The sequence below is a fragment of the Aspergillus puulaauensis genome, chromosome 3 (genome assembly GCF_016861865.1).
Source record: "Aspergillus puulaauensis MK2 DNA, chromosome 3, nearly complete sequence".
Lineage (NCBI taxonomy): Eukaryota > Fungi > Ascomycota > Eurotiomycetes > Eurotiales > Aspergillaceae > Aspergillus > Aspergillus puulaauensis.
In genome coordinates this window covers 1,852,505-1,872,285 of record NC_054859.1, presented here as the reverse complement: position 1 = coordinate 1,872,285, position 19,781 = coordinate 1,852,505, and the positions used below count along the sequence as shown (strand labels likewise).

General features: G+C 51.2%; 9 protein-coding genes across 9 annotated transcripts; 5 read left to right on the top strand and 4 right to left on the bottom strand.

Moving 5' to 3' along the window:
- Positions 1 to 30: 30 nt before the first annotated feature.
- Positions 31 to 1,942, top strand: APUU_30749A (uncharacterized protein; the record flags this gene model as incomplete). The annotated part of the gene is made up of 5 exons (XM_041701877.1): positions 31 to 180; positions 236 to 644; positions 720 to 1,362; positions 1,418 to 1,629; positions 1,680 to 1,942. 5 exons carry the CDS (start codon positions 31 to 33, stop codon positions 1,940 to 1,942), a joined length of 1,677 nt encoding a protein of 558 aa, XP_041554718.1.
- Positions 1,943 to 2,354: 412 nt separating this feature from the next.
- On the top strand, positions 2,355 to 4,455 carry APUU_30748A (putative C6 transcription factor; the record flags this gene model as incomplete). Its single annotated transcript, XM_041701876.1, has 5 exons — positions 2,355 to 2,428; positions 2,476 to 3,206; positions 3,256 to 3,679; positions 3,744 to 4,032; positions 4,093 to 4,455. 5 exons carry the CDS (start codon positions 2,355 to 2,357, stop codon positions 4,453 to 4,455), a joined length of 1,881 nt encoding a protein of 626 aa, XP_041554717.1.
- Positions 4,456 to 4,664: 209 nt separating this feature from the next.
- APUU_30747S (putative RING finger domain protein) lies at positions 4,665 to 5,265 on the bottom strand (the record flags this gene model as incomplete). The annotated part of the gene is made up of 3 exons (XM_041701875.1): positions 4,665 to 4,848; positions 4,913 to 5,092; positions 5,153 to 5,265. 3 exons carry the CDS (start codon positions 5,263 to 5,265, stop codon positions 4,665 to 4,667), a joined length of 477 nt encoding a protein of 158 aa, XP_041554716.1.
- A 2,089-nt stretch (positions 5,266 to 7,354) lies between these two features.
- Positions 7,355 to 9,088, top strand: APUU_30746A (cation diffusion facilitator family transporter; the record flags this gene model as incomplete). The annotated part of the gene is made up of 4 exons (XM_041701873.1): positions 7,355 to 7,653; positions 7,711 to 7,761; positions 7,806 to 8,638; positions 8,688 to 9,088. 4 exons carry the CDS (start codon positions 7,355 to 7,357, stop codon positions 9,086 to 9,088), a joined length of 1,584 nt encoding a protein of 527 aa, XP_041554715.1.
- Positions 9,089 to 9,170: 82 nt separating this feature from the next.
- Positions 9,171 to 10,454, bottom strand: APUU_30745S (uncharacterized protein; the record flags this gene model as incomplete). Its single annotated transcript, XM_041701872.1, has 2 exons — positions 9,171 to 9,291; positions 9,358 to 10,454. The coding sequence occupies 2 exons, from the start codon at positions 10,452 to 10,454 to the stop codon at positions 9,171 to 9,173; spliced, it is 1,218 nt and encodes a 405-aa protein (XP_041554714.1).
- A 916-nt stretch (positions 10,455 to 11,370) lies between these two features.
- On the top strand, positions 11,371 to 12,702 carry APUU_30744A (FluG family protein; the record flags this gene model as incomplete). The annotated part of the gene is made up of 1 exon (XM_041701871.1): positions 11,371 to 12,702. The coding sequence occupies one exon, from the start codon at positions 11,371 to 11,373 to the stop codon at positions 12,700 to 12,702; it is 1,332 nt and encodes a 443-aa protein (XP_041554713.1).
- Positions 12,703 to 12,811: 109 nt separating this feature from the next.
- On the bottom strand, positions 12,812 to 14,359 carry APUU_30743S (pyridoxal phosphate-dependent decarboxylase family protein; the record flags this gene model as incomplete). Its single annotated transcript, XM_041701870.1, has 1 exon — positions 12,812 to 14,359. The coding sequence occupies one exon, from the start codon at positions 14,357 to 14,359 to the stop codon at positions 12,812 to 12,814; it is 1,548 nt and encodes a 515-aa protein (XP_041554712.1).
- Positions 14,360 to 15,550: 1,191 nt separating this feature from the next.
- On the top strand, positions 15,551 to 17,366 carry APUU_30742A (cytochrome P450; the record flags this gene model as incomplete). The annotated part of the gene is made up of 6 exons (XM_041701869.1): positions 15,551 to 15,769; positions 15,848 to 15,964; positions 16,025 to 16,127; positions 16,183 to 16,251; positions 16,301 to 16,879; positions 16,939 to 17,366. 6 exons carry the CDS (start codon positions 15,551 to 15,553, stop codon positions 17,364 to 17,366), a joined length of 1,515 nt encoding a protein of 504 aa, XP_041554711.1.
- Positions 17,367 to 17,495: 129 nt separating this feature from the next.
- On the bottom strand, positions 17,496 to 18,125 carry APUU_30741S (uncharacterized protein; the record flags this gene model as incomplete). The annotated part of the gene is made up of 1 exon (XM_041701868.1): positions 17,496 to 18,125. One exon carries the CDS (start codon positions 18,123 to 18,125, stop codon positions 17,496 to 17,498), a length of 630 nt encoding a protein of 209 aa, XP_041554710.1.
- Positions 18,126 to 19,781: the final 1,656 nt, after the last annotated feature.

Below are 19,781 nucleotides of genomic sequence, written 5' to 3'. Positions count from 1 at the left end.
CTGGGAAAGCCTCTTCTGGTGCCCAGCGACATGTTTGCACCGTTCCCTTTCTCTCTTTTCAGCCTTCTGTTGATCTGCGGTCAGCATGCTGATGCACAAGTGCAAGCGCAAGAACCGCTGGGGACATTCGATACACTCGGGGTAGTGTTTGGAAATTCCACTGCTGGTTGTCAACAGGCCGTAAGTGCACTACATATCAACATTATAAATATGATTGGTGTATTGACAGCCATAGTGCATACAACTGCAAGCCACTAGCTCCGCAGATGTTAACAGCAGCCCTGAGTTCATCACCGACCGGTATTTCGCTCTCCAGCAGCGACAGCTCACGCCTGCGTGCGTGGTCCAGCCGGAATCAGCGGACGATGTCGCGAGGGCCGTCCAGGTTGTCAGGGAGCACCACTGCCCGTTTGCCGTGAGGAGTGGAGGGCATGGGAACCACGTTGGGGTGTCGAACATCCAGGGTGGACTGGTGATTGATTTGGGAAGGTTGAATAGCGTGACTGTTTCTGAGGATGAGTCTGTTGCGTTGATTGGGCCTGGGAATCGCTGGGTTGATGTTTATGAGGTGCTTGAGGAGAAGGGGCTTTTGGTTGTTGGGGGAAGGACCGCGACGGTTGGTGTTGGGGGGCTTACTTTGGGGGGTGCGTATCTTTCACTCTCCGTTTTCCCTTTTTTTTTTTTTTTCTATATGCGGCGGGACTGATTTATTTATATAGGTGGTATTTCGTATCTCTCTCGTCGCTATGGTTGGGCTGTGGACAATATCCGCAACTACGAAGTCATCCTGGCCAACGGGACCATCGCCAATGTGAATAAAGATTCGCATCCTGATCTGTTCTTTGCGCTGCGCGGAGGTGGGAATAACTTCGGCATTGTGACTCGGTTTGATTTTGAGACACGTAGGATCGGGATGATGTCTGGGGGAACGACAACCTTCAACATGGAAGATCTCGAGTCAAGAAAGGCAGCGCTGGGATTGAAAGACCAGTGGCAGTGGACCACTCATTCATTCCTGACCCACGCTGTCAAGTACCTTTTGAAAGGCCTTGGGAGTTTCGGTCTCGCGACGAATTCGAGGGATGTCATTCGGGAGTTTGTTGCTCTGGGCGATGAGAGTCAGACAGATGCCGGGGCGCATGCATTTCTGTATCTGTCTTGGGTGCCTAGCTTCCGCTCTTTCTTATTCGGCATAACCAGAATGTATACCACCGTTGCTGGCAGTGGTACTCCCGACCCCGACCCGCCGGTGTTTCGCAACGTGAGCTCGCTGAAGAAACTGCATTCAACCAACAGAGTGAGCAATATGACCGACTTTGCACGAGAACTCGACAGCCAGAACGCAGTGCTTAGAGGGGAACTGTACGTCAAGTATACCATATCAGGAATGTGCCAACACAGCTAACCATGCCTACAGAAACATATGGCGGACCGTTACACTCAAGCTCGACGCCGATTTGATTTCAGACGTTTACGACGTGTTTATTTCCGATGTGCACCCGTACACCACGACCCCTGGTGCTCTTTTCTCGTGCAACCTGCAAATGCTGACAAAGTATGAGATTGGATTGTTTACCCAGAATGGAGGGAATGCATTCGGCATTCACCCAGATGAAGGCCCATTATTCTGTACGCCCCCTTCTATGCGGATATCATATTGATACTAACAAATGAAATAGTATTCAGTGTCACCTTCTCCCAGGATGCCGCGGACTATGAGCGCTTTGAAGCTCTTGCGGAAAAAATCATGAGCGATGTCACTTCTTTGGCAAAAGAACGGGGCCTCTACCATCCCTTCATATACCAGAATTATGCCGGTCCTGGGCAGGATGTCTACGCTGGGTACAGTGAGGAAAATCGTGCCCGGTTGAGACAGATTCAGCGGAAATACGACCCAGAGGGAGTTTTCTGGAAATTGCAACCTGGATACTATAAGGTGTAAGACATTTATAGAAGAAATGGCTTGGTCTAAATACACCGATACCTCGTGATTGAGATCCATAGCGTAGAGTCATGATTTCCTGTTCGGGTTAGACCCGCTACCTAAACCAACTCTTCATCCGACCTCGGCCTCGATTCGTATTCTTCCTTTCTCACCTCCTCTTTAATTGATACATCCCGGTCTTTTCTGCAGAGACAATGGTATTATCTCTCGCCTTATAGCCTGGAATACTGGCGTTTCTGGGCGTACCAGGATGACCGAACCAGAGCCACCTGCCATTCGTCGCAACGGCCTGCTCCAGTCCTGCGAGCCATGCCGCAAATCGAAGCTTAAATGCGACCACGGCAGGCCTGTATGCGGGCGGTGCATTGCCAAAAGCTTCACGCAGAGGTGTTTCTACCATCCTGCGCCTATGACAAAACAGGATTCCCCAGCCCCGGCCCTAGGCCAGCGTCAAGCCAAACGGCCGAGAACTGAGTCTTCAAAGTCTGTCTGCTCAGCAATGTAGAAGGATGACTGCTGACTTGATTTAGTGGCTCGAGCCCAGCGTCAATACCTGCGGTGCAGTATGGTTTGCGCACCACGGAGCGGCCTTCGACTACACCAGGGTATCTGGGGTCGACGAGTTTTTCAGCTGTGTTTAGTGAACACCGCGCTGATATCGCGTTCGAAGAAGGTGGTTGTGACGTTGATAGTATCTTCGCTACCATGAAAGGTCAATCTCACCTGGAGACTGGAGTTGAAGTCTTGAAGTTTCTTCATCGGAGTACGATATGTGACATCGTGGTCCGGAAGTTCTACGCGGGGCACTTGATGGCCGCCGTTTCTGGGCTTATAGTCGAAGCTATTGTACAGTCTGTTCGAAGGATCCTTGACAGTATTGACCGCAGTAAAGATCTGGAAAGGCAGCTACGAGACCTGGCGCAGCAGATATTCCTCAGCTCGGCGCATCCTTTGACTTCTCACAGCTCGATGACCGTCGAGGAATACTTTGCCTCGTTTACAGACCAAAATCTGCGCTGGGAGGCAATAGGGATTTTTCTGTCTATGGCCGGCATATCGCTGATGTCTACTGCAGACAGCGACCCTGATCTCATGCGGGTGGCTCCCGGTGAGCAAGCTAAGGATATGCTTCGAACGCAGGTGGTCGAAGCGAGCGGTATCTGCGTCGGGTTCTGCGACACCGCTGCCTCTGTCAGTGAACTCCTCGGTTTCCTGCAGTATTGTGACCTGCTCCTGAGAACCCAATACTACGGTGACACAAGTATGTTGACAACCTATTACACCCCATTCTCAACTGACCCTCAATCTAGGTTATGTCGCCTGGCGTAAGCTCGGTAACCTGACAGCCACCATCTACGCAGCCGGCCTCCACCAAGAAAACACACGGGCCCAAAACTGCCCTCCTTTTCTACACCAGTGGAGGAAAATGTGCTTCGCAGCCGCATTCTACGCTGACAAGTCTCTGTCTACCTTCGTAGGGAGGCCGCCGTTCATCAATTACCGTTACTGTACGATTTCGGCGCCGCTAGATCTGAGCGATGAGGATCTCATTGCTGGAGGCGAGCGTCTAGACCAGGCGATGTCCAACCTCGATGCGGCGGGGTGGAATCCCCAGGTCAGCAACCACCGAGGAAGCATGCTGCGCCTCCGGTTCCTCCTGGCGGTGCTTCGCGAGCAAGCTCTTGAAATTGCATTGGGGACGTTTGAAGACTCGGAACTCCTCTATAAATACAAGTAGGTGGACATTGCTCCGTTTCGATGTAGTGTACATACGGTATACAAGGCTAACTTGCAATAGCAAAGTGATTGAAGCTGCACGGAATCTATGGGACTCTTGTCCTGTTACTTTCCGGCACGACCAGTGCGAAAACGTCGAGGGGTTAAGTCCATCTTTCACATTCGCACGACGCCATATCTACCTTGACTATCTGTATACACTCTTTCTGGTACAGAGGATGGTCACCAAACGTACAAACACCGGCCACGAATCTCTCTTCAATACCTCGCGCGAAGTTCTAACCATCATCCTCGAATTGACCAACGAGCGGCATCCAGGCGTTGACAATAGCAGACACCAATCTTGGATTGTAAGTCTGTCCTGAACCCATTCTGCGCTATGACGCCATGACTGCTAACGCAGCCAACAGACCCTCTACTACGGCCTTCCAAGCGCAAGCATCCTGGCATTTGAACTCCTCCGCCAAACCCAAGAAGCAGGCCCGCACCCGGTGATGCCCCCGCGGTCCGAGCTAATCCGCAATCTAAGCGTTTTCGTCTCGTGCTTGTCGTGGGTCGCATCGCCGGGCCAAGGCAACTATCGCACGTGCAAGGCAGTCGAGAAGAAGCTGTCTGATATCCTGGACCAGATACTCGACCCGCAGCCGGCGCAGCAGAGAGATTTCCTAGACGGCGGCCATGACGGGATGTATGGATTGCTGAACTGGTATAGCCCGGATAATTTTGATTTCGACCCGTTTGATTTTCCGGCGAAAGATGGGTTCCCGTTTTAAGCAATACGGCGTATGCGATGGCCTTTAGGAGTTGCTATCATCAGTCGATATTAATTCATGAAGCGTTGAGATTGATTATAGTTATAATCAGCACAGGTTGAACACCAAACACCGTCACCAGATCAACAAGTTGAGAGAAATATATAAACGAAAGAGGATATCACGGGTATTCGTCAATCATCAACTCTATCAGTCGTATCATCATACCATCATACCATCCATACAAAGTCGTTCGTCGGGCGGGTTTCCTGGTTATAATATGCCCTATGGCAGAGCGGACAGTTATAGTGGTCCTGGAGGTACCATTTCTCGAGACATTCTCGATGGAAAACGTGGAGGCATTTTAGTTCTCGGATTTCCTGGGAACGGAGAACAGGTTCGAGGCAGACGACACTGGTTGGAGATCAGTTAGCCCGGGTCGCGAAAGTCGGAGGAATCAGGAATAATGATTATGTACCATATGAACTGATTATCGGGACAATCAGAGGGGAGAGGAGGTCCGTGAGCCCTGGCCCACCATTCCTGGAGGGTACGGATGGGAGAGACAGCGTCGAGCTTACGCAGCTTGTCGGACGAGTCCTTTCTGCGACTTTTCTTGGATGGGCCGCGCTCGCGACGGTTGAAGTAGACAGTGAAACTGGTAGCTGTGAGCTTTAACTACATAGTTAATAAATTAGAAAACGTGGGGTGAACTCACATCAAACACATGATGATTAAAGCAACAATTCCAAGTCCAACACCCAGGACAATGTTCATATGGCTATTCTTTCCCTCGCTGTCCTGGTCCTGGTCCTGGTCCTCTCTGGCCATGGATCGGATGTCTTGGTACTGCGCGGGGAACAACTCGGCGACCGCACCAACAAAACTGCAAAGAGTTGTCCGGTCGCTTGCTTGTCGATTTATTGACACCCAGCGCCAACTGCGGCCACAGAACGACTTTTGTATCGCCAATCAGGCCATAACCAGCGCGTGAGTTGTATCAGCAGATTCAGGTCCCGGTCTAGAGTCTAGTCTAGACCGTGGTGACGTCGGTACGGACCGGGTGAGCTGAGTCGCAGTAGCTGTCCCACAGTACACTGTAGGTAAGGGTGGAGATTGACAGATGAAGACAACGTCGAGGAAAAGGAGAGGAAATGAAAAGGATGAAAAGGATGAAAAAGAGGAGGCAGGAAAAGAAGGAGAAAGTTCAGCCCGTGCAACTGTATAGCCTGCGGAGACGGAGTTATTTCGGCGGCGGCAGCGGAATGCTTGTTAGGAGTCGAGTTGATTGAGGGAGGATGGCGTGAGAGGGGTAGTGACTTCGCTAAGTAAGAAGACTTGACGAATGCTGTCCCCCCCTGCGGCAGAAGTACTGATCAGCCGTCCTCGTGAACTGAACCGCCATGCATCAGACCATGAGGGTTGGTTGACCGTTTCCCCGCATGGCGATCAGATCAGGAATGGAGAATGCAGAATGGCGGATTGGATGGTGGGCGGGGGGCGGGTGTCCCTTGTCATGTGAAACTTGCCACTCTCTTGGCTTAACTTACTGCATTTCTGTAGACTACCCTGGAACTACTCCGTACGATGGTGCTGTTCAACTCACGGCCTCAGTGTCAGGACAGTCAGGAATAAAGTAGAGTAGAGTCAACCCCACCATCAGCCCCACACAAGCTATAGTCACACACGACTTACAACTCATAAGTCAAGCGATCACCTCATTTAGTACACTCATCAAGCAATACTGTTGCTCAAGCTGTACTCTGATAAATAGCAACAAACATCTACGTCTATGAGAGTAGACCGCAAGAAAACTCTCGGTGAGACAATACCACCCTATTGGACACTGACAGACACTGCAGTTATGCTCCAGCGATGCTCTAGCTAGACCAGCTCTGATCGCCACGCCAAGCCAGGACAGCCCGCCAGTCCAATGACAAGTGCTGCTGGTGATGCAGTCGGCAAGGAAGTGGTGGACTGGACGCATTGACGCACGGCTGATCACCAGCAAGGTAATGAGTGGAGGACTGGCAGTCGGTGGTGTTAGCTCCAGCTTACCAGGATGTTGGTGGTGTCACGGAACTGCCATTGACCTTGGACGGTACAAACTAGACATACACCTATTCAGAAGTAGTGTTAAAATGATGGTGATTTCTTCAGGCGGACCCTGAACAGTCTCAGACCAGCTATGCACGCGGTAGACGCAAGGGGATGGCGGGTAGCCGAGACGAGATCGGGGCAACCGGTGAGGCTGTACTTGAATGTCGTCGCGATATCCAACATTGAATGTAGTGCAGTGTGCATGCAAATAGAGCTAAGCTGCTATGTTCTGCTCAGCGAGATTCGGTCAATCGGTCTACTCCACTGATAGTCGACAGGTCGAGAGAATTTGTACATGTCAGAAACAATGTACCACGTAGAGACGGAGAACTGTTCACCTCATGAGGGTAGGCTAGCAGTCAAATAAATTTCGGGACCAAATGCAAATCTCGCAAGCCTTGTCTGTTAGATCCGTCAATATGCTTGAGGTGGCATTATGTCGGTGCTCACTCTTTGCATGGAACAAGTCAAGCATAGAAATAACCAGGTTGATGGTCGCCATCAATGCCTGGGCTATTGGCAGATAACCAGCCAATGGATGATCCTTAGAACGCTGCATCAATCAATATGTGTGAATAGACAAATTTGGAATATGAATGAGAATAATGATGAAGACAAGTTCAAGGCTGAGGCAGACTGAGGCAGAGATGTGGAGCTAGCCCGATGCAGTTCCACCCGTCACTCTCGCTCGTCCCGTCCGGATCGTTCTGAACCGATTCTGCCTAAAGCTCATCCCTCGCATGGAATCCCAAATGGAATCTCGAATGGAAAACTAATCTGCCCACTCTCTATTCCATTGCATTGCCTGATCACCCCCCGAATGGCGTCTTTCGGCCGTTCGCGAAACAGAGCTCAGTTTTCGGTCCCGTCCTCGCCCTCCGACACCGGCTCGCCGATTCGGCCAAGACGACCGAGTCTCGATTTGCAGGGCGATATCCTGTCCACCCGTGGCCAATACCTCTCGTCCCTGCTTCGCCGTCGCTCTTTTTCCAGCCAGAGCCTCCTCGACCTCGATCGCGATGAGAGTCACCTATCCTTCCGCGATTGGCTTGAGCGCCCCGCATCCGCGCGCGCAAGGGAGCTGATCGGAGATCGAGAGGGCAAACCATCGTACAATTGGTAGGTCGGCTTGCATATGGACAAGGAATGATGGCGAATCGCGCTAACTCGTCTCAGGCAGCAGTACTATAAACATCCCAACGCTTTGAAGGGGTTGTCGAAGCCAGTGTAAGTGTCTATCCGGATGTTCTTGACAAGTTCTAATTTTGTAGGCGTGAACTGTACGAGCGCAACAATGACCTCATTTCCCAATACGTTTATATCGACCGGCTTCTCGACTCGTCGCTCCCCCACCGCTTGATCGTCGAATACCAGCACAATCGCACGAGCGCAATAAAGGATCCTGCAAAGGGAAATGAGAACGAGAATGGGAGTACATACGGTGCTATCGAGGGCGGGCCCTCAGATGGTGAACAGCCCAAGAAGATCAAGCGGACACCCCGGAACCTATACCGGATTCCCAGTGAAAGCTCGCTTTTACTGCCGCCAACAGACGACGAGAACGAGTCGCCGATGTCGGATATCACGCCCAAAGGCCACGACTTTGTGGACAGCGGAGCGCGCATCGTCACCATCGCTATCTATATCAACCTTGTCGCCAACGTTACCCTACTTGCGGCGAAGATTGCTGCGCTGCTGATGACCAATTCCGTGTCGGTTCTTGCTAGTTTGGTAGACGGGGCTTTGGATTTCCTCAGTACTGCCTTTGTCTGGATCACGACTGCTCTTATCAGACGACAAAACCATTATGAGTATCCCATTAGTCGACGACGATTGGAGCCTCTGAGTGTTTTGGTTTTTGCTGTCGTGATGGTGACCTCGTTTGTTCAGGTTGCCATCATGTCGATTAGCCAGCTGATGTCTGCCGACCACACCGTTGTGAACTTGACGGTCCCATCGGGGGTTATCATGGGCAGCACCGTAGCTGTAAAGGGTCTCTGCTGGTTCTGGTGCCGGTTAATCAACAACTCCAGCGTCCAAGCCCTAGCACAAGACGCCATGACCGATGTAGTCTTCAACTTCTTCAGTATCGTCTTTCCACTCGGTACACCCCCCTCCCCCTCAATACATATGATCAATACTAACATACTCAGTCGGCGGCCTAACAAACATCTGGTACCTCGACCCCCTCGGCGGTCTGATCCTCTCCATCTACATCATCTGGAACTGGGGCCTAACAGCCAGCGAACACATCCGCCACCTAACCGGGGCCGCGGCATCCCAAGAAGACGTGAGCATCCTGCTCTACATGACGATGCGGTTCTCCAAATCGATCCTCAAGATCCAGAACCTGCGCGCTTACTACGCCGGCGATATGCTGAATGTCGAGGTCGATATCATCCTGGAGGACAAAATGAGTCTGCGCGATAGCCATGATCTGGGCGAGAGTCTGCAGTATATGCTTGAGAGTGTGCCGACGGTTGAGCGTGCTTATGTCCATATGGACTATGATCCGTGGAATATTCCTACGCATATGAATCAGCAGGAGCAGTAGTATTCTTGACTTTATGAAGGTTATATTAGAGAAGAATCTATAGCAAGACTGGTAGGTATATACAGCTTTGACCTGAGCAATCTCAAGTCTGGTACTCCAGTGAAGAGTGGTAGTAAACGCTGAAATACACCCCCGTCTTCTCCGAGTAGGCGAACGAAACCCAGCAAATGAGGCGATCTGATTGATTAATCTCAACCCCGGGGCTAAAATATTGATTAGCATGCAAAATCAATAAATAAAAGTAAGTAAAAAAAGAATAAAAAACTTACAAATACTCTCGTACAGTTTCCTCATAAACATTCCCATCACCACCGAGCCCGATTTCATTGAGGTACTGGGCGATAGCACGCACATTGTCCCGATCTTTGCAACCATAAAGCGGGAAATAAATCTTCGTAGCCGGCACAGGGAGATGAGCCTTCGTTTCATAATTCCACACCAAATGCAGACCCAGCGGATGAGGCGCATCACCAATCCGGAGTAGTTCCCACAGCCGATGAAGGTATTCCAGACCTTTTCTAGACTCGGACGAGTCAATACGCCCGTCCAGAGTCCAGATTTCACGAACCCTGTCCCAGGACATATCCTTGGTCCGGCCGTATAACTTGTGGCGAGACTTTTCCGGAGCAATGCAGTCGTTTGAGTAGACGAAGCCGAAGTTGTCTCTTGCGTCGGTTGTTTCGATGTACTCCTTGATTAAGGCGAGTGTCTTATGGCTGTCGGCGTCACCCATATATTCTTCGATAGAGCCAAGGACGACAGCGTACAGGTCCTGCTCTGCGGCATGGCATTTCGAGGCTGGGAATGTGTAGCCCTTGACGGAGAGCCCGGCTGGTTTGAGATCGAAGCCGAAAGATACTTGGGAGAGTTCACGGATTGGCTCGTTCGCGGCTTGCAGTTTTTGGCACTCGCTTGGATTCAGGGTATGCTTGGGGTAGAAATGCTCGAATAGACGACCGTCGTAGCCCGGCGGGTTGAGCTTTTCCAGACCATCCAGAAAGTCGCGGATTGGGCTCAGGTTATATGGGTCCTCCTTTGTCCCGGAAAGAGAGGTGATGGGTTCCACGGCTACTCGGACAACTGGTCTGGCGTTTCCTAGCTGTTGGAAGTTGGTGCTGAGTTCTAGAGGGAGTTCATTGTGGGTCATGGCGCTGCGGAATTTCTGGGGGTATGGTCCTAGGTAAGGGACGATGAATTCGTAAAAGAGCTTTAGATACTGGCATTGGGACTGGTCCGTGTAACCCGCGGAGTTCATCAAGCTGGCCAGCAAGGGGCCTGTTCTGTGCCACCATTCTCTTTGGCTCCCGGCGGGGCAGTTCAAAGACTGATCAAGGAGCTCGAATTGGAGCGTGTTTGTCACTGTCATGTTGGTGTTGTGTTCACTAATGGATTGAGGGAGAGAAAGGAGAAACGAGTGGGATGAACAAGTTTAGCTGATCAGCGACTCGAGGGATGTTCAGTCAGAAATGCCCCAGAGGACGGAGCCAAAAAGCAGGGGAAATCAGCGAGCCGCATTCCCACAGTTGCTATAACTCTACGTCCTGGAGGAACTGTCGGCGAACTCCGATACGCCTCATGATCTCAATATTGAACCAGTACGTACCTTGAAGGAAATAAACTATCCAAGCCAAGATGGAGATCTCGGCGGGTCAGCAGGTACCGTACGGTAAGAGACTAAGATTCAGCTGGCAATCGCTCTAAAACTGAATGTTCAGTTAATCAATTAGTATAAACCCACAATTAGAGCCCGAACCCCACTGCGATATCCTCATAGAGGAGGATTGACAGTCCGAATGTCGGTGTGATCCAACCGACGAATTTCCAAGAATAGTTTGTTTGGCAGGCGAGCGCACGTGCATGTCCATTCTGTCAAGGTTGATACCTTCTCGGCCCACAGCCCACTTAGCGCGGTAAAATCGCTCTTAACTTTTTAGTACAGCCTATATATAAACAAATAATAATTTCTATAGTCAAGGTTTTACTCGGATAGACTCCGGGCAAGATATTCCCCAATGCCGGCGTGGGTCTCCGATGGTTCACGGAAAAAAGAGAAGAAAAGAGAAAAGAAAAAAAAGAAAAAGCAAAAAAAAACAGAAAAAGAAAAAATAACCATGTGATTGAAGATTCGATTGCACTACAAATACCCCACCTTGCAATTGCCTGTGCCCATCTTTTTGAGCATGACTCGTCCACACTCCACAGGGAGATCTACGATACGAACTTCGCAGAGACTGAGAGATTGAGAGCCTTCCCTTCTGACTTTGTTCATTGATCGGGCCAGCATGACCAAACAAACATCCTTGACTGAGTGGCAGCGGCTTGACGCCAATACCCAAGGCGTCGACTTCGTCTGGGTGTTGTTCACAACATACATTGGCACCACCCTGGTTCGCATGGTGCCCAAGCAAGCGTTCAAGCGATTGTTGGAGACAAACCAAGGCATTTCGGTCCCAAAGGTCGTACTTCATCTTCTCCCCCACGATGGTATGGCGGACGGGGGAACGACAACGGGGTCATTCCTTCTACACCCTGATCTGCGATCTCTATCCCCCTACTTGCAGCCAAACAAGGCAGCGGTCATGTCCACATGGACCGATAAAGAAAACAAGCCCCTGGGAGAGTGCGCACGCTCCAAGCTGGATGCATTGACACATTCGATTGAACAAAAGTCGAACTGCTCAATCCTGGTCGGATTCGAGCTCGAGTTCTCCCTCCTGCGAGAACAGATACTGCCCAACGGACAAGTCGAGTACCAACCGGTGAATGTTGATCATTCATGGTGCACCATGCCTCGCGAAGATGAGCCTTTACTTGGCCTTCTAGAAGAAGTCGCCCTGGCTCTGCAAAACATCGGCATCATGGTTCAGCAGTTCCATGCCGAATTAGCCCCCGGGCAATGGGAATTCATTCTGCCCCCAGACTCCCCGCTCAAGGCCGTCGATGCCCTGGTCCTTGCTCGCCAGGCCGTCATGAAAATTGCGAGCAAGCACGGATACCGAGCGACGCTGCATCCCCGGCTATTACCTGAAACGCCCGGAACGGGCGCCCATGTTCATGTATCGCTCAACTCCGAGCAAGCGGATCTATCCACAGTGGAATCCTTCTTCGCTGGTATCCTCGACAACTTCACTGCCATATCTGCCTTTACACTTCCGCAAGAAATCAGTTATGGCCGGGTTGTTGGAGGCATCGCGAGTGGGGGGAACTATGTGTGCTGGGGATGGGAAAACAAGGAGACCATCTTGCGGCGGATCTGCAGTAACCGGTTTGAAGTGAAGATGATGGACGGACTGGCCAATCCGTATTTGGCAATTTGTGCGTTGCTTGCAGCTGGTCTGGATGGGTTGCTTCAGGGCTCGTCTCTAAGAGCAGGTCCTTGTCTTATCGAGCCTGGCAAGATGTCGGACCAGGAACGAGAGGCCCTGGGTATCAAGGCCAAGGTACCTTGCGGGCTGACTGAGAGTCTTGACAATTTGGAGGCGAATGAACGCCTCACCCAGGCTCTGGGTGGTTCCCTGGTGTCGACGTACCTTAACATTAAGAGATGCGAGCTGAAGGCCGTGCAACGCATGACTCCTGAAGAGCAACGAGCGTGGTTCATTTCGCGATATTGAGTCTAGTTAGAACAGCTGACGTATCTTAAGTCATGAAAATAAGTTAGGCTAAATTATCCTCCAAAATCCCACCCAAAATCCTGCCCAACATACTCCGTATATATACAGTTTACAGCTCCTTCGAACTCAGGGCTTGATAATGAACATCTTGAACATCAACGCCAGGGAACTTTTGGCAATGAGTATACAGCTTCTTAGCCACGCCCGGATACACCTTTCGAAGCTTAGCAGCCTCCGACTGCGCAACCCTGTCAACCTGGCGTATAACATCGTCGATCGTCCCCGGTTCCACAAGGGGATTTATCGCACACATGCGCAGTGTAGTCCTTCCCCGGATTTTCGTCGTGAGTATAGCAGCCATATTCTCATCCAAGAGGCGCCGTGAAATAGCCGCATTCAATGTATCCAGCTCCTCCTCGTCGTCAAACCCGCGGGGCGCATATCGAAAGACCACAATACTAGCCACCGTCGGCGCTGCAATCACCCAGCCCTTGCACTGCCGGATCGTGTAATCCGCGGTCCGCGCAAGGAGGAAACCTCGGTCAATCATCTCACCCATACGATGTCGACCCAGGGCCCTGAACGTCAGCCAGAGCGACATGGCCCGCGCGGGGCGACTGAGCTCAGGGCCCAGGTTGTAGAAATTGGTGGTCCCCTGCGGTGACAACCTTCCGCTGATATACTCTGCATCGATGGCGAAGCTGCGCGTGAGCGAGCTAGCTTCGCGCGTCAACACAATCCCACACCCATACGTCTGGAAGAGCCACTTGTGTCCGTCCCAAGAAACGCTGTGCGCGCGCCCGATCCCGTCAACGAGGTGGCGGTGTTTGTTGGAGATGGCGATCGAGGCTCCGTATGCTCCGTCGACGTGTAGCCAGAGTCCCTCCTCTTGTGCGATGTCGGCTAGGGCGTGCAGAGGATCGATGCTTCCTGTGTTGGTGCTCCCGCAATTCGCGACGAGGAGAAACGGTATGGATCCGGATTGGCGGTCCGTGGTGATAGTGTGTTTGAGGGCGTGCAGGTCCATGCGGAATTCGGCGTCCGTGGGGATCTTGCGGACCTGGTACTCCATGAACCCGGTCATGTGCAGGGCCTTGAGGATGGAGATGTGTGTCTGGTCGGAGATGTAGATGACTGCGTCGGCTCGCTGTCTGGGCTGGAGGAGCTCGTCCCGCGCTGCAATTATGGCTGCCATGTTTGCCATCGAGCCGCCTGAGACGAAACAGCCCCCGACTGTGTCTGGGAGCCCTAGCTGCGCGCCTAGGAAGGATATCATGGCCTTTTCCACCACGCTTGGCCCGGAACTTACATCCCAGCTGACGGAATTGACGTTGTAGACGGAGGTGAGGAGGTCGCCGAGGCGGGCAATGGATGTTGGACAGGATGGGATATAGGAGAAGCAGTGGGGGTGGGTGAGGCGCATGCGATTATCGAAGACGGCCATGGCTTGTTGAAGGACGGATGGGATGTCTCGAGGGTGATCTTCCGGCATAACCTGATCTTGCATGCTTTGTATCTCCAGGGCATTAAGTTTCCGAACAAGAGGGTCGGACGGGGCTGGCGAATTGACCGAGAGGAGTCGAATCAGGGACTCGGCGTCCAGCGCAGTCTCGAACAGGGCGCCATCGGGCTTCTCCTCTCGTCCGTTGGAACCCATGATGAGAGGGAAATCAACTCCACGGGCTGCTGGATAGAAAGGAAGGTGCAGAATCAAGGGTATCGCTGTTGGGGATATCGTTGTTGGTTCAGGCTAGAGTCCATTCTCGGGATTTATACGGAGGCTTTTCCAACTGCACCCGAATACGGAGTAATTTTTCCAATATTGTAAAAAAGATATCACAGGCTTCTGGCCCAACCACTGGAACACGTAGACAAAACATCCCGTCTGCTCATGCAGGATATGGATTGTCAGTGGACCCTGTAGCAAGGAGTCATTGCCCTTACCAGACCCATAGTTTTTGCTTCTGTCGAAACCTAGAACCGCAGTATCCATAAGCACGCAATTGAGAGTCCAAGTATAGTTATACTTTAAGATCGATTGTACGGAGACTGGAGTATTCAGTAGACGGGTTAATATCTTCGTTACTGAGACAAGCCCTAAGTGCCTTCTGCCTGCCCGATAACCACCTTCCTGCAAATATCCCGCTTGCTGGTTTGTTTTACTGGTCGATGATCTCTGAGGTGCGACTTGCGAAGGAAAATTAGCCCGCTACTAAGGTGAACAGAGTGTGCTAAAGGCAGTGAATCTGGTAGGTATAGCTCATACTAATAGTGGACCCTGATATAAATACGGATCCAGAATCCGGGATCTGCGCTGATAGTTAGTCCCTTCTTGGTAACTGCAAGCATCCTGAATTCCTGATATTACCGATCCTGCCGATCCTGCCGATCTTACTGATTGTCCTGAACGACTGATCTTGCTGATCTTACCGATCGTGCTACTTTGTTGCTGGGCTGAAGATCTGTGACTTGGGCCGGCCTGCAGCCACGCATATTATAATTATTATTACAGTACGCACTTGAGCGAGCAGAGTGCCGGTAGCCTGTAAGGGAACGGTAAAAATCAGCAAATCCACCCTCGATGCAACTAGCGTAATAAAATACACGGTCTTGGGCTTGCCTCGGCATACCTGGTTTGGCCTGTGGAATGGCCCATGAGCTGGTAGCTAGCGTAGCCACACAGTACACACTCTGTACACAGCTGTGCATTTCCAAAAGCTGCTAAGGAATCTGATGGAAAATCTGATGTAGTGCACACCGACTGCCCCTAACATAAACTCCATCTCCTTCGCATCCTTTCCCCCAACTACTCCGTATTTCAGCAGCAAGGCCAATCTACACCACCACGATGGGCACCGTGCACTGGTTTAACCATGACTATAACTCTGCAGGAGTTGCCCTGGGAGTCGTTCTTCTAGCGTTTTTGCTTGCTCACATACGAGCGCGAATCCTGAACCCATCCAGATTGCCCGTTCTCAATGACCGGAAATGGTTCGAGTTCGGCTATGGCAGAGCTACCAAGCGGTACATTGATGATCCAGAGGGACTGATACGGTCTGGGCTTAAGGTGTGTACATTCTGATTCTTGTCCATACAGTCTTAGACTTGTCCATATTTTTTGACTGACAGTAACAATTTGACATAGGACGCAGACGCATTTTACCTGTGCACAGAGGCACACTGGCGCTTAATCCTGAGCCCAAAATACGCCGATGTCATTGGAGGTGATAACAGATTCGACTTGGGCCAATTTGTAGGCGAGGTCAGTAATTCCAATTTTCAATGAGACACTGGAGGCCAGATGATAACCTGCCTGTTCTAGGACTTCCATGCTGGGATACCGGGATTCGAGCCTCTCGCAAACATTGCCCTAGAATCGAAGATTCTACAGACCGCGGTCAAAACAAAACTATCACGCCAGACTCGTAAGTTGATTAGTGACACAATTAAACTTACGACTGGCATTTTTAACTCTCTCAGCCAAACTCGTCGGTCCACTCTCCACGGAAACCGGTTTAGCCCTGGACAGCAACTGGTCTACAAAACCCGGTATGAGCCTTCTTAGTTATCTGGACAGGAGACTTTCTAACGTCAACAGACTGGCACACCGTCAACCTGAAAGACACAATGGGCCAGATCGTAGCACAAATGGTAACCCGCGGATTCCTCGGTGACGACGACCTATGCCGGGACCCATCCTGGCTCCAACTGATCTACGACTTCCTGGAAGATTCATTCATTGCTGCCCACATTCTGCGGCGATGGCCAATGCCTACTCGACTCTTTGCATCCTGGTTCCTGCCTAGCTGTCGCAAAGTCCGGGCCGAGCTCCGAGAAGTCATAAAGCGCCTCGAGCCTCTGCTCGAGAAAGCGGAGGATCCTGATTCAGACTCCGATGTAAATGCGCTGAGCTGGGTGAAGGATGCGAGTAAAGGGGATGCTTATGACTTTACGACATTGCAGCTCACACTTGCGCTTGCTTCGCTTGATACGTCTGCTGACCTTCTTGCGAAAGCGGTTTGCGATATCGCTGAGAATCCGGATCTGGTGCAGGACCTTCGGAAGGAAATCATTGAGGTTGTTGGGGGGGAGGGAATGACTAAATCATCCCTGCAGAAGCTGTACCTTTTGGACAGTGCCATGAAGGAAAGTCAAAGACTGAGACCGCTTGGCTATAGTAAGTGATCTATCCTATATACATACATGTGTCTCAATTTACTGATTCACGTGTTATAGGCAACATGGAGCGCTACGCAAAGGAAAAAGTCATTCTCCCCGATGGACTAATCATCCCCAAAGGAACGACAATAATGGTCTCAGCCTGCCACATGATGGACTCATCCGTGTGGCCGAATGGCGACAAATACGACGGGTACCGATTCGCAAATCTACGCAAGAACGCGAAGAACTCTCTGACAAGCCCCTATCAACTGACTTCCACGAGTGCGGATCATATGGGCTTTGGACATGGGAAGCAGGCGTGTCCCGGGAGACACTATGCTGTTGTCTTTGGTAAAATCTTGATGTGCCATCTTCTGCTGAAGTATGATTTTGAGGTCTCTTTGCCGGAACAAGGGCGCACTCAGCTGCGGGGGCATAATATACTGCCGCATTCGAATATCAAAATTAATATTAAGCGACGGAAAGAGGAGATTTCTTTGTGAAGGGGCGGCCTCATCTATTTGTGCGGGGAGTATGAGAACACTACTATATCATAATGGAGTCCAATCCGAGCTTTAGACAAAAAAATGCTGAATCTATGATGTTTAACTAGAATAAACTAAGACGGATGTCTAATAAATTTGAAACCGTGCATCCAGCCTCATCCTCTCCCCAAACCGGATAAGCAAGACCGTAGCAGGGATAAAAACCAGCACTATAAACCCTAGAAGACTATTCCCCCACCCATACCCCAAACGCCCATACAGCGCCGGCGCACAAAGAGGCAACACCGCGCCAAGCAGAGACCGGACAATGGTATTCGCCGCGAGAGCACTCGCTGCAAACAGTTCAAATGCGTCAGTCAAGTAACTCTGGGTAGAAATACCCACGCAGAAGACACCTAGGCAGATAACAGCGGTCCCCGCCAGTGGCAGGGCCCAGTGCGTGTGCGCTTGCGCTGTCCAGCCATACCAGAACAGGCCTACAACCATAAGGAGGTTCCCCGGGAGGAGAATCTTCAGTCTATCCTCTGGGATATTACGCTGTTTCTCGAAGTGGCGGTCGAGAAGGTGGCCGAAAATGAGCTGGCCGGCAATGAGGCCAATCCCAGGGCCGAGATAGGTAAGGCCAATCTGGCCTTCGCTGAAGCCGTAGCGCTCGCCGAAGAAGGTGGGGAAGGTCGTGAGGAGGAAGTATAGGTACACGTAGGCCGTGGAGATATAAAAGGTCGAGAGAATCACGACGGGTGATCGGGTGAGCATTCTAAGAGGACGGGTGAATGCTGTCCATAGGGAGCTGGTCTTTCTGCCTCCCTGGTTGGGTGCGTGTATCTTTTGAAGTATCACCGGTCCATATGTTTCTCGCAAGATGAACAGCGTTGCAATTGCTGTCAACCCACACTGCACACCCAATACATCAGTCTGCTATCCAGTCAGGTGTTGCTTTTCTTCCAACATACCACAATAACCTCGAGCCAAAACGTCCATCTCCAGCCTGCCCTCTCGGCCAAATAGCCACCAATAATCGGCCCTAAAAAAAACAAATTAGACAAGAAGCCGACAATTCAGGTTGCGCTCTCCATACCAATCACGGACCCCTGCTGGATGTTATTATTTGAGTCTTAAGAAAGCAATGACACCTTACAAGTGAATAGCCACATGCCCAGATAGCTATCGCCCCGCCCCGCCTTTCAACAGGTATCAGGTCAGCGATATACCCACCACCTAACACAGCAGGCACACATCCCGCCAGCCCCATGATAATGCGCCCGGCGATGAGCATCCCAATATTAACACTGGCGGCACATAGCACCGCGGATAGTACAAACAAGATATTGGAGGCGTGCATCATGGGGCTTCGTCCGTACACCTCGCTTGCTGGACAGAGAAACGGCCCGATTGTGAATCCTATGGCATGAATAGAAATTAGGAAAGACGAGAGAGAAGCGCTGGAGATTTCAAAGTCTTCAAGTACATGCGGAACTGCAGGACTGAATATTGTTGATGCGATGGAACTATCCCACGTTAGACTCGGCCACAGGAGGTAGGAGAGAGGGAGGTGGCCTGTACTCGTTCAGCGCCGCAAATGTCACCAACGCTATAATGGATACTCTGCGTGTCGTAGACCAATTCATAGGGTTTCGAGGGTCATCATCACCGTCCCAGCCGCCAACATCTGCTGCATTGTTCTCGTCTGTTGCTGCTGCTGCTTCTACTGAGGCTGGACTTGGTGACATTATGGTCTCTGGGCCAGAAAATGCCAATATAACGCATGGAAGTGTTGTTATAGTTATAGTTGACGACAGACGATAAAGGTGTGAGCATTCGAACCGGCCCGCCTTGCAAAAGTCAACGAGGGGGTTCCAAGTCCCAGCCCAGCCGAAGGAAGCGCAAGAAGCTCCGATCATTTGAAAATCTATGCAAGGCTCCCATAATCGTCACGTACTGACCCACGGCGCCGACAACTTGGGAACACCGAGGAAGATCGGACCCTCAAGTGATCTGCCTTTCGGTACCCACCCGAAAGTGGATGATACGATACTCTAGCGCCTTTCCACTTCGCAACGAGTCAGTCCGCTTTCAGGACCGGATCACGGTGCAGGAGATTTTGAACTACTGCTAGATCGAGTGGAACTAGCTAGCGAGGCTGACTCCCTCATACTGACGTACACGGTACGAGTCGGTACGACGTCTATGACCCTGTGCAGTAGTCGTCGGGCCCAAACACGCCATTCTCGGGGCTATTTAAGCTGGGTTTATTTAGGAGCCGAGATATCAGTTAACTAACCAGCTGCTAGCATTGGTTCTGGTTTCACCAAGGGACTCTGGGATGCAGGCACGGCAGCCGTATAAAAGAGCTTTTATTCTCATCACTAGCATCAGTTAACCATTCCTGGATGTTGATGTTGCAGATTTTGC